Source organism: Ixodes scapularis, unplaced genomic scaffold, assembly GCF_016920785.2.
Source record: "Ixodes scapularis isolate PalLabHiFi unplaced genomic scaffold, ASM1692078v2 PGA_scaffold12__126_contigs__length_90152505, whole genome shotgun sequence".
Taxonomy (NCBI): domain Eukaryota; kingdom Metazoa; phylum Arthropoda; class Arachnida; order Ixodida; family Ixodidae; genus Ixodes; species Ixodes scapularis.
Window position 1 is genome coordinate 81335320 of NW_024609838.1, and position 13425 is coordinate 81348744.

General features: G+C 43.0%; 1 protein-coding gene across 1 annotated transcript in view; it reads right to left on the minus strand.

Moving 5' to 3' along the window:
- Window positions 1-13425, minus strand: part of LOC8043879 — a 390627-nt gene that overhangs the window by 55836 nt on the left and 321366 nt on the right. The window contains exon 8 of the mRNA XM_042289248.1: window positions 8881-9118. Within this exon, the coding sequence (XP_042145182.1) occupies window positions 8881-9118 (238 nt within the window). The remainder of the gene's footprint in view (window positions 1-8880; window positions 9119-13425) is intronic.

Consider the following 13425-nt stretch of genomic DNA (forward strand, 5'->3'; position numbering starts at 1 on the left):
TAGAGCGCTCGACTGGAAATTGAGAGGTCTCGGGTTTCGATACCCGCACCAGGTGGATTTTTTAGGTCGCGCACCAGTCACCTAGCTGTGTTTGGAGATTTGTGTCTGTCCTTTGTCCCCCTTTTTCCCCTTCTCCGGGGTTTATTATCGTCATAAAAACCTTCCCACACCCGACTGGCCACTCAAGAGTACACTGACGGAGTCAGTGAACTATAGACCGTTTTATCGAGGGCAGCGCCATTTTCAGAGCGAGTGAGAATAGGACAAAGGGCTATTGGCGCTTTCCCCCTTGCTGGTGCGTTAAAAAGAGTGAAAGTCCCGGATGAGAGGCTTCGCCGGTGTTGGGTGTATGCATGCTCGAAAAAAATTCGGGCATTGCCCGAATTTCGTTCGAGCTTTCTTCTTTGTTTTAAATTTCCAAACTTCATTCGAGCTACAAGCTTCGATGGCAACAGTCCCCCGGTCATCGGGACACCATTGCCAAGAATAACGACTCAAAACGTCGAATACTGTCTGTAGCTTGCACGGAATCCGGCCAGTGCGGCTACAATGTCTTTAAGCTCCATCGCTTTCCAGATGACCCCGTTCTCCGGCGGCAGTGAGCTCCTTCCGTAAACCAGCAAGGCTTTTCCCCAACGCCACCCTCTTGACTGTGCTCGGAACATATTTGTGAATGGAGCGCGCACCGAACGCTGTACCGCCGATGAACATGGTATACGCTCGCAAGGTGCGTGCAAGTTTTGTAATTGAATTTATGTTCATATTGATACCCTCAAGTGGTGACACTGACTCAATTTTGTCATCTACAACACTTACTTGAAGGCTGATTTCCGCTGCCGGGTGTAGCTAGAAATTGTCGAAAAATTAGTTCTATCTGTTTTCCTGAATTGCAATTTTCTGCGCAATACCAGAGGGCATGAACCTATGTTTACCGTCACAATGCGATTAGATTATTTTCCTTTTCCAAGTTAGGACATAATTTAGCTGGAAACAAACCTTCGACGTCTTTTGCTGAGAGCTGAAACATGCTCCTGCATCGATTTCGAGTCCTTGAATCATTGGTCGACTCGCTCCGGCAATAGGTTTATCTCGACTCTTGCTGCTTTCAGTTCTTGACAAAAGACACACTCGTCTACACAGGATCCTCGGATGAAACGCTTATAAACACCTTCAAGCCGTAATGAGATGCCTCCAAGAAACGCCAAAAACATTCTGGGTGTTCTGCATCTAAAACGACGATAAATCTGAAAGGACATTCAATCGCTTTCCAATGATACAATATTTGGAGCACTCGCCTCCGATTTCTATCGGTGGCGCATTCCTGCCGCAATTCTGGCGTCGCCGCACCGGTGGATGCCGTAATTCGGGGCAACAAGCATTCTCAATGAGTTGAAAAACACAATCCGCGGCAGACAAGAACACAAGACCCACACTAAGTCAAATACCCAGCCCATTGCAGCGCCCAACTAGCACACCCAACGCGGGAGCGGCGCCCAGAAGAGCGCTTTCGCCAACGTTTCTAACCACTCAGAATGGCCGCGGAACCAGACGCTCGTTAGCTGGTGCTACATTATTCAAAACTGCGCAACCCTCGACAAAACGGTCTACCGTTTTATCGTGGAACGATCGAAGGCAGTTCACTTTGGTTTCAAGGTGTTTATAAACTTTTCATTTGAGGATCCTGTGTCGACGAGTGTGTCTTTTGTCGAGAACTGAAAACAGCAAAGTCGAGACGGGCCTATTGCTGGAGCGAGTCGATCAATAATTCAAAGATTTGAAATCGATGTCTTTCAACTTTCAGCAACAGAAATTGAAGTTTTTTCCAGCTACATTATGCACTAATTTTGAAAATAAGAATCTAGTCGCGTTGTGATGGTCAACATAATTCCAAGGCTTTCTGGTATTGCGCAGGAGATCGCGATTCAGGAAAACCAATACAACTAACTTTCGACAATTTGAAGCCACACTCGGCGGCGGAAATCAACCTTCAACTAAGTGTTGTAGATGAAAAAATAGAGTCAGTGTCACGATTTCAAAATATCAGTATTACGATAATTTCAGTTACTAAAAGTTTCAAGCTGAAAGAGAAATTGTCACGAGAAAGCTCGCACGCACCTTGATAGCGTATCCCGTGTTTATCGGCGGTACAGCGTTCGGTGCGCGCTCCATTTAAAAAATGTTCCGAGCGAAGTTGAGAGGATGGCGTTGAGGAAATGTCTTTTTGGTTTACGGATGCAACCACTGCCGCCGGAGATCGGGGTCACGTGGAAAGCGATAGAGCTTAAAGACATTGCAGCCGTACTCGCCATGCTGGATTCCGTGCAAGCTACATAAGTCCCCGGACAGTATTCGACGTTTTCTGTCGTTTTACGTGCACTCTATCACCTAGCAATGGTGTCCCGATGACTGGGAGACTGTCGCCATGCAAACCCGTGGCTCTAATTTTGTTTGTAGGTTTAAAACAGAAAATAAAGCGCGAACCAAGATCGGACAATGCATACACCCAACACCGGCGAAGCCTATCATCCGGGACTTTAACTCTTTCTAACGCACCAGCAAGGGGAAAAGCGCCAGTAGCCCTTACCCCTCTTCTGTCTCGCCCTCTTTCACTAAAACGGTCTGTAGACCTTTTTCGCTAACTCTGGTCCCCAGCCCCCTGGAAGGCACATCCGGTATGCGCGACTGAAAAATAATAAACGAGTTCACCCTGCAAATAGTAAACAAATAGAGGGGAGACAAAACGAGAATAGGTAAGGGTTGCGCTTATATCATAAGTACATTCTAGGGCCGTGGCGACGGCAAAACGGTGTTTTTGCCCATACTGGAAGTGACGATATTTCAAAATGGCGGCGCCTTTGTGAGAAAAGATCGTTGACAATTCAAGAAGGTAGGGCGAGGGAAAGGAAGGCGGGAGAGGAAAAAAATTCCTCCCCTCGCCAGCGCTGCGTCCGCTTCCTTTTCTCCCACCTTCCTTTCTTTCGCCCTGGCTTCTTAACCTGCAGCATATTATAGTTGCCCCCTCATCTCCGTTGAATATTAGTTGTCAGTTCATTTATTTCAAATCTGACATTTTTAATATTAAATATAGTTTTTCGCTGGGTTCTTTTTTGTGGCAATATTACTGGGGCACGAAATTGAAGTGCGGACAACTATTCCCTCCTGTCCGGTATACAGTGACTTGGATAACTCGTGACATGCCCCCCCTCAACTCCCCCCCCCCCCCCCCATACACGCACACATGCAAACAAATAATGGTGCTGCTTCGGCGTGACATCATTAAGATATCTTTGCATTTCCAGGCTTTTCAGATCCCCGAGCGATATTTCAGATTTATTATGGCTGAGTGTTCACCCTGCGGGTTAAATATTACCCTATACCGTTGTCACGTAAATAGTAGGTTATCAAACGGTTATAAGGCTGGCAGGTGCCGAAGGAAAGTAAAGGTGGGATTATAGTTGCGCACACAGGTTCGTATAGCTTAAGATACAAAGTGCAATTTCTATGAAAAATAATTTAACAAAAACACCCGAGATAAAGAATACATTTTTGGAGAATATTCGCACGAATGTTTTACTGGCTTTACTTTCCTGCAAGCTGATCCTAGTAAATCAGAAATTTCTTAATGCGTTTTACACTGCAATACGATCGAAAGAACAATAATTGGTCTTTATTTAATCTTAATAAGAATTCAGAACATTTGTCGGCAAAATGCTTTTATAATCATAATGTTTAGTGGAAAACTGGGTGGAATGTTTAGCCACTTGGACTTTAATATTGTTGGGGCTCAATACGACCGGTTGGTATATTGGCCTTGACTAAAAGAAGACCATTGACTGGTAGAAGTTAATGCCATGCGGGAAGTTGTCGAGCAGTCAGCAATTTGAGAGACAACACTCCCTCTGCCATTTTCCTAAAACTTCGGTCCCCACGATCCCCTTTTTCTCTCCATCTACCAAAAGGACTGCAACACAAACTTGAAGTTCCTAACTCAGTTTTGTGCCCGAGCGTTCGTAAACGCTGGCAGGTGCTCCCAATAGGCATGACGGGCTGTATAATTTTATATATCTTGCGCACATGCAAGATATACGGGAACGTGCCGGAACGTATCCGAGTGTGTAGACATGCGATGCGTCAAAAAAGGCGTCTACCCTGTAACCATTGGCAGAACCATCGCAGCGGCTGCAGTCACCGCCAGTCTTCCCAGAATACAGTGTTTCCAACAGCGAAATTGAGGTCACGTGGTTCATTGGCTGCGTTTGGAGTACGAAGTCCAAAGAGGAGACCTACACGTTGGTTGTCCGGAAGCGTCTCCCCCTACTCTCCTTCTTGCCACGCGACTACGCAACGCATGCGCACTTGCGACCAGTCTGCGCAGAAGGCGTCCGTCATCAAATGGAAACTGCTCCTCAAGGCTGAGCTGATATGTTTCAAATGTCAAGAAGAGATCTCCGATGAGCAATCGATTTCATGTAATGATTGCGGATATTCGTATCACCCCGGAAGTTGTTCGGGAATCTCTGAAGCGACACTGAGAACAAAAGGCGAGTCATATCGCAAAGCTTGGAAGTGCCCCACCTGCCGAGCTTCAAAACTGAAAGGCGGTGCGTCCAATAAGCAAACATCCGATGACGGCATATGGACAATGTTGGCGTCCATGAACTCAAAACTAGATAACCTACTAGATCTGAAGGAAAAAGTTGGAAACATTGAAGCGTCGGTCAACATGATGTCGGCACAATACGATGAGATTCTGAAAACCGTCACGGAACATAAGAAAGAAATTAAAATTCTCAAATCTAGAGTTGAAGAAATCGAGAAGCGAGACGAAGCGAGGGAACTCAGCCAGTTAAAGTTGGAGCTCCTGACCTTGAATGGAGAAGTCGGAAGCTTAATTTGGAATTCCACGGTATTCCAAAAACTAAAGACGAAGATCTAATGAGCAAAGTGAATGAGGTCGCGCCAGCGCTAGAAATACCCGAGCTGACTGGAACTGACATCACAGCAATCCACCGACTGCCGTCAAAGCCCGACAAGATTCCAGGTATTATTGTCAGGTTTGCCTCTCAGACAACAAGTGACGCGTGGTTGGACCGTAAAAAAAGGCTAAGAGCAAGTGGAAAGAAAGTGTACATCAACGAGAACCTGACAAAACAAAATCGAGAACTGCTTGTCAAGGCTAAGGACTGGGCAAAAGGAAAAGGTTTCTTGTATGTGTGGCACAAAAATGGTAAAATCTTTGTTAGGCGCAGAGATGGTGACAATGCCTTTGTGGTCAGGAGTGATGAAGATTTGCAAAACATTCCGTCGTAGTTGCATATTTGATGATGCTTAGAATATTTGTTCACAAATAAACTCCAAATGGCTTTTCCAATGACAGAGAGTACTTCTTTTCAGCCACTACTTCCTGTTGAAGTAACGGCTCTCCTCGAGAAAAAATGTAGTTCACATTTAAAGTGCTTTCATTTAAACGCGCAGTCCGCAGTTAACAAAAAAACAGACCTTGAATTGCTTTTTGATCAGTTCGGTGTTCTTTTTGATATCGTAATGCTTACCGAGACCTGGTATAAAGATGACTCGGATATTTTTAGTTTACCATCCCATGATACGCATGTTTTAAATCTTACTTTAAAGCGAGGCGGAGGATTGGCCATCTTGATTAGAAAGGGTATTGAATGTGAACTACTAAGCGATTATTCTCTTATCACAAAAGATGTGGAAGCATTGTGCTTACGTAATAATCAAAATATTTTCGCGGTTTTTTATCGCCCACCGGACGGTAGTATGTCATCTTTTTTTGCATTTCTTGAGTCTTTTTTGATGTTCACAAATGAAAGTATATATAACGTCATTTGTGGGGGTGATTTTAATATTGATATGTCTTCTGACAGTGTTTCTAAAAGGGAAATGGAAAACGTAGTTAGCATGTATGGACGTGTCAACACGATAGTCGATCCTACAAGAGTTACCTTACAGTCTAAAACCATTTTAGATTTGTTTATAACCAATTTTCATACAGATCGACTGAACAGTGGAGTTATAAGTTGTGACTTGAGTGACCATCTTCCCATTTTCTTGTGTGTTGACCTTAATATATCTCGAAAGCTAACGAAATGCGAACCTGCGATTTTCCAAAGTATTGATAAAAATAGCCTCGATGCTTTCAGACGAGACATCGCAGCTGTAGATTGGAATACGGTGCTTACGCAAGAAACGGTTGATTATGCCTATAACTTATTTTTAGAACAATTTCTAAAGCTGTATAAACTTCACTTTCCATATAAATCCGTAAAAATATCAAAGAAGATTCGTAAACTGTGGGTAACGTCCACACTGATAAAAAAAATTCGTAAGAAAGATGTACTACACAAACGGTTCGTCAAGACACGCAACCCAGATGCTCTTAAGGAATTTAAGTCTTATCGAAACGGCTTAACTAAGGAGCTAAGGAATGCCAGAAAATGTTATTATTCTTCCCTTTTCTCGTCGGAAAATGGTCGCACTGACGTAATATGGAAGCATCTTGGTTCGATGGTTAAGGGGTTTCCTGTACCAAACTTTATTGAAACATTGCAGTACAAAGGTGTAAGTTTAACTGGCCAAGATTTGGCAAATGTGTTTAATGAATATTTTGTAAATATATCTAGTATTGCCGACACTAATGACTCGTGTAAATATATTTGTCAAAGAAACTGTAGATCTATATTTTTAGAGCCAATTGCTAATTCAGAAATAACTAATGTGATTATGCACTTAAAAAATAGCGGTAGCTGCGACGCTGATGGAATGCAAATTCGCCCAATTAAGTATGTTGCCGACCTAATTGCTCCCGTGTTAACTTACATTTTTAATCTTTCTTTGGAGTCTTGTGTGTTTCCCAGAAGAATGCAAGTAGCGAAGGTGTCTGTACTGTATAAAAAAAGGTGATAAAAATGACTTAGGCAACTATAGACCTATTTCTATATTGCCCGTATTTTCGAAGGTTTTGGAAAAGCTACTCTATCACCGTTTACTAGATTTCTCGAATAAATGTGACCTCATAACTTCCTCGCAATTTGGTTTCAGAAAAAACTGTTCAACAGAGACAGCTTTACTTAATCAAAAAGAATTTATTTTAGAAAATTTTGAAAGTAAAAAATTAGTTTTAGGAGTGTTCCTAGATTTCACAAAAGCCTTTGACTGTCTTAGTCACGAAGTATTATTCAAAAAGCTTGAAATTTATGACATTCGTGGACATGCCCTACAGCTTTTAAATTCGTACTTACGACATCGTCAGCAATATGTCAACATAAACGGTCATTCTTCCACTGTAAGATCTATTACGTCAGGCGTTCCACAAGGAAGCATATTGGGACCATTTCTTTTTAATTTATACATTAATGATATAATCAACGTAAATACTAAGGCGAAATTTCTAATTTATGCTGATGACACAACCATTTTTTTTTCTGGCGAAACCTGTGACGAAATAATTGATATGGCGAACTTTACTCTATTAAATATAAAAGGCTGGGGGGTAGCAACTCACTGAAAATTAATATTAATAAGACTAAAGCCGTCATATTTCGACCAAAAAATAAGTCTCCGGTTATATCGAAGGTTCTCCGCTTTGACTCGTCTCCCATCGAAATCGTTAGTTGTTTCAAAACACTCGGAGTGTTTTTTAGTGAGACAATGAGCTGGGATAATCATATAAACTATATTGTTCCAAAGCTTGCTCGGGTAGTTGGAATCGTAAATCGCTACCGATCTGTTTTACCAACGAACGTTAAATTGTTGCTCTATAAATCACTATTTTATTCCCATTTAACGTATTGTCTTCTAGTTTGGGGCACATCCACAATGACTAATATAGAAAAACTGTTTTTGCTGCAGAAAAAAAATATTGAGAGGAATATGTAATGTGCCATATGACTTTCATTCTGCCGATTTATTTAAGACTTGTAAAATAATTAACATCTTCAAATTATATCAGTACAGACTCGCTACAAGTTTTAAAAGTGAAAAGAAAAGGGGATTGTGTTTTCTGGAAAGACTTGCGTCGTTAAGGGAAATTTGCCCACATTATTCCACCCGCAACGCAGAGAAATGGAGGATGGTCACTCAACGAACACATTATGGCTATCAAATGTTAAATTTCACACTCCCACATTTACTAAATAGTTTTAGCATTGATGATATTGACTTTGATAGTTTAACCTTCCAAGACCTGCGCTTATATTTTTTTTTGCACGTGATCATTCTATGTTTTGTACTTGGGTGAACCTTGGTTTGTAGAAATGTCAACCGGAGTTGTGCAACGGTTTCATTATATACTTTGACTTTTTTTTTTTTTCCGCCTGCTTGCTGATGACGAATGTAAGGGGCCCGAGGACCAGTCAAGCTGCCTAGTGCAGCTTTTTTCCTTTGGGCCCCCCATCATTTGATGGAAATAAAGTTATTATTATTATTAAGGTCGCTCTTTAAAGCCGCAGTCATACACCGTACAAAAGACGGCCACTGCAGACACGGTGATCACCTGCGGAAACCGCTCGAGCCTGTTCAAAGCACGTTTGCTTTATATATACTTGAAAGATATCTCTAAACAGTTTGTTATGACCAATCTGACAGGACCATTATACGAAGGACGCCTCAGACAACACCTGCAGATGGTCTTTCGTGTTATATTCAGTGCAATTTACTTATAATGAAACTATATAAAAATTCAATCGTTATAACTGATTATCGTTGAATCTGAACTCGAAAGTGATCGTTTCTGGTCTAGAAACTCTATAAATGATCGTTATGAGAAGTGCATTGTTATACGCGGTATCGTTATAAGTGGATTGCACTGTAGCAGCAGGGTGAGTGCGGCTTTAAGTCTAGGCGCTCTCTTGTGCCCACCATCCTGACGTGCTGTATCCCACGACGGTGCTGGCGTTGGGGCCCTGGGCCAGCTCCTGGATACAGGTGACCCTGAGCTCGGGCTGCTGCTGGTCTCCGTGCTGGGACCGGTGCACGCGCAGCACGCGCTGGCCGAAGGCGAAGCTGCGCCTGCCGTCCAGCGAGTGCCAGCGACGGCCGGGAGAGGCGCTCGACACCGTCCAGGCAGGGAAGTGACAGCCTGCGCTCGGCTGCCGACCTGAAAAACGATTTCAACGGGGAGACAGTGACTGACACGAAACGGGTTTCCGTGAAATACTGTAACGCTCGACCGTCGCGCTTGATCTTTACGTGTAGGTTTAAGCTACTCTTTTATCTGGACTATCGTCCGCCAATGATTCAATCTTGAAAGTTTATATTTAACGAGGTGCACACTATATCCAGGCGGAGGCTATACAACAATGTGTTTTCTTACATCTTTCATTAGCGGGGATGTGACGGATTTTGTGTATGGCTGGGCATGAGTTAAATATGATTAAGGTGTGATACAACCGCTAGGTGTGCTGTGCATGATCTTTTACGTGTGGACTATTCATCGGGTGTGACCTGCGCACCGGGAGCGGACTATGCACAATCTTCGGAGTATCCAAAAAAAAGTTGTTTTTTTTTAGCCGAAATGTTTTTTTTTTTACAGACTGTCGTGTGCGAACTGTGGTACAAAGAAATATATATATATAGAGAGCATGCACGTTCATATGCGTCATTATTAAGTCAGAAATAGTAGATTACTTCTGATAGGGATCGAGCTTGAAACTAAGTAATTCCCTTCCAGATGCTATGGCGACAGAGCTAAACACTGAAGTGCGTAACAACAGCTATAGGCTGGTTCTTAAAGTCAAAAACATACACTAGCTTGATCATGTTCACAAAGACCGTGAGACAGAGGACGTGTTGTGCTACCGCACACATGATGTGTGTAGTTGCGCGGGACCGGCACACATCAACCCACCACCATCATACAAGGGCAGCACGCGGAACCCACACACTTCATGCGTACGGTAGTGCGACAAATATTGTCTCCCGGTCTTTGTCTGCTTAATCAAGCTAGTGTAGAACTTCCTTCGCGCCGCTTAGTATAGTTCCACACGGGCTTTGTCCTTCGCGGTTGGGGCAGCCGGAGTCAATACATGTCGAGAATGAGCTAACTTGTCATGTCAGATACGCTCCTAAGGGCATGTGTTTAGTGGCAGTGTTTGAGGCGAGGTTAAAGAATTTGAGAAAGTTTTAATAGACCTGTGTAGCATTGGCTATTGCGGTGTGCGAGTTAAAAGATACAAGTTTAGAGAAGCTCAGTTTGCATCAGACCAAGACGAGATTACTACTGAAATTATTGTTAGGCACGTTTTTTTTTTCTTAATCATATTTATTTTTAAATATAGTTTCGTTTATTTTTATAACATATATTCTTTTATATACTTATGGCTATGTTCCAAATCTTACCCGAGTAACCTGCCTCCTACGTCAGCGGGTAATACCACGTGACATCGCGAGTAAACGATCCGCGACTCGATTTTGGAACGGCCAGGATAATCACCTGGATACTACGCGGATTGGCTTCGTCTTGGGCGACGGCAAAAAGAAAACACAGCAGCGATGGCAGAAAATAGCAGACGATCCTTTTGATCATGGAGAAAGCACCCGAAGAACGGTAATGTTAATGACGACGCGGTGTATTTTGAGGTGGATCCACCAGCTCCTTTTACTCACCTTCGTTTTGAGCTGTATATTGAGATCAAAATTACTTACTCCTTACAGCTAGACATAAAAAAATGTGTTTTTATTAATCTGCGCGATCGGTGCAATTCTAGTCACGGTGCCCTAAACGCATATATTCCACGCATTGTAATTTGCACCGATTATGTTTTGCAGAAATATATTCCACACGGTGTAGCGGTACAGCGCGAGGGTGTTTTCTCCAGAATGATATAAAACTCACGTTCGCTTTGACGCGAATGTGATTACAGTGAAATTTTCGAAGCCTTCACTGCTTTACGAACGTTATCCTCTCATTACACACACTCTGGAGGAAACAAAAATATTACATTATCATACACCGAGTTCAAACATTTTCGGCCTTGAACGTGAGATTACGGCATTCCCCCAACGCCGAGGACGAGGATGCGGAGAAGCTCCTGTTTACGCTCGCACTCAGATAATAACAAGTACACGTTCCCGGGGAAGGTGGACGGTCTGGATGTAATGCAGTCAATTCCTGCGTTGACAACAGTAAATCGCAATAACCAGACATGCTGCACCTAATTCTTTGTAATTTCGAACGTCCGCCACCAAAACCAACGGAGCAAGCGAGCTTTGACGGCTGTCGGCGCAGAAAGCAGACGACGAACAGATCACGTGACGTATTTACTCGATTTGATCCGACTTTACCCCCCGATCGAGGAGGGTAGCGCGAGTAATTACTCCGGAGTAAACAACCCGCTTCTGGAACGCGAGTTCTGACGTCATCGAGTAAGCTCGAGTAAGTTTTGGAACGCCACGGTACGAAACTTTTACTCCGGAGTCGGATCGAGTAAATTTTGGAACACAGCCTATGTTAACTTGGACCACTGAAGAATTTAGATCAAACACAACGGTACAAACGGAAGAGGGCACAGCTGTTTCTTCTTTTATTTCTTACTTTGGTGTTTCACATAAATTCTTCAGTCGTCCACATTAACAGAGCACAAACTAATTCAGTCGCCTAAAGCCCGTAACACGTTTACTAATTGGGCATTATTTATTTAACGTTTCCGCTTGGAAGTATATTACTTCACATAGAATCAAGAATGAGCAAGATGGTAGTTTGTTAGAAATCTTACATCTGTTAACTTGAGACTGCTCATGCAAACATGGAATAAATGCAATTTCAAATCAAACAACGCTTGTTTTTTTTCTATCCCCCTCCCCCCCCCCCACACACACACACAAACAGTTTCGTTTAAACTCGGTATCATGTTAAGCAAACTCGTTTGACTTGACAGGAATGCATATACTTCATAATCCTTCGCCAAAAAAAAATGCAGCGATCCTGCTGTGTTTTTTCTTTTTTTTTTGGACTGAACATTTTTGTAGGTAACATAACTCCCTCAAAAACGTGACAAAATATCGCAGCAAAAATAAATGTAACAAGCAGCAGCAAAAGTGTATCGTCGCGGCACTCTTCGCATTTGTAGGTTTGCTATCAGCATCTACACCATTCGGTAATAGCAAAGACACAACGAGAATGAGTGCCCTGACCAGGCGCTTTTGGCGCTGCTTGATTGTCTCTATCGGATTGTAGCGTCGGGTGCGGTTGAACCCAACGTTATTAGATTACCTCAGTTGTGGAACTCCGCGGAGGGGGGTACCCCCCTCACTCACTTCAATCCGCCTAGCGTCGTTCGAAGCGCCATCTATATATTCGTTTCTTAACTATGCGTTACAAAGAACCCAGCTGAAGCGCCAAATGGCGATCACAACGCCGCCATTTAGCCTGCAGCGGTCACTCGAGGAACTGCACGTAGCATCTATTTTGGCTGTAATCGGCCATTTCGGAGCCGAAACAGATACAGTGGAAAGAGTTACAGGGATGGCACCCCCGTCTCCCCAGCGGATGCGCCGCGAATTTACCCCGAAGTTAAGATGAGCCTAGGTCGGGACGCGCTACCTGAAATCACCGGTGAGGCATGGTTGTATGAAAACAATATTAATTGTGCCGCAAAACCTTGCAAACTAAAGATTTTAGAAAACATCACGCGCCCCTCATTTTGTACTAAACTCCAATAAAAGTTACTACAAAACGAGTTTTTTTCCGTTGGATTTGACGTTTCTAGTAACGTTGAAACGTACGTATCCTGATTTAGTTACCAAAGCAGCCGTCTGGCGGAGCGTGAAGCGACGCTGGGCGAGTCGTGGTGAGTGAGGGGGGTACTGTTCGTGCATGCGGCGTCTATGACAGTTCCGTAACTGAGCTAATCTAATAACGTTGGTTGAACCTAATGTGAAACAGGCTGTGTTCCAAATAGATCCGAGTTACTCCAGCAGGTCGCGTCATGTGACAACAAATATAGAATGACGCAGGACGCGAGTACGTTTTCGAACGCCCAAGATGCAAAACCCTTACCCTAGAGTAAGAATGAACACATTTTAAACACAGCCAAAAAGTATCGTAGCTCTCCCCTCATATATCTCCTTTGAAATACACACCCCACCACAACTCAAATGATGGAAAATAATAGGTCATTCGAGAAATGTAAGAATAGCCTAGTAACCTATATGTTGAATCTTTCGTGACCTGCAGTGTGTACTTCAATATTTCATTTTCCAGATTAAAAAAAAAATATATATATATATATATTTTATCCAATGCAAATGTCTGTGGTACGTATGGGAATCATTCTTTATCCTCTGTTTTTTCTATTTTCTCTGCTGAGTGCGGTATAATCCTGGGGCTGGGGTCCTGTCAGAAGACAAGCATGTCTTCTTTTACCTAGCCCCCCCGACGTTTTCGTATAAAATAAAAATACAGTA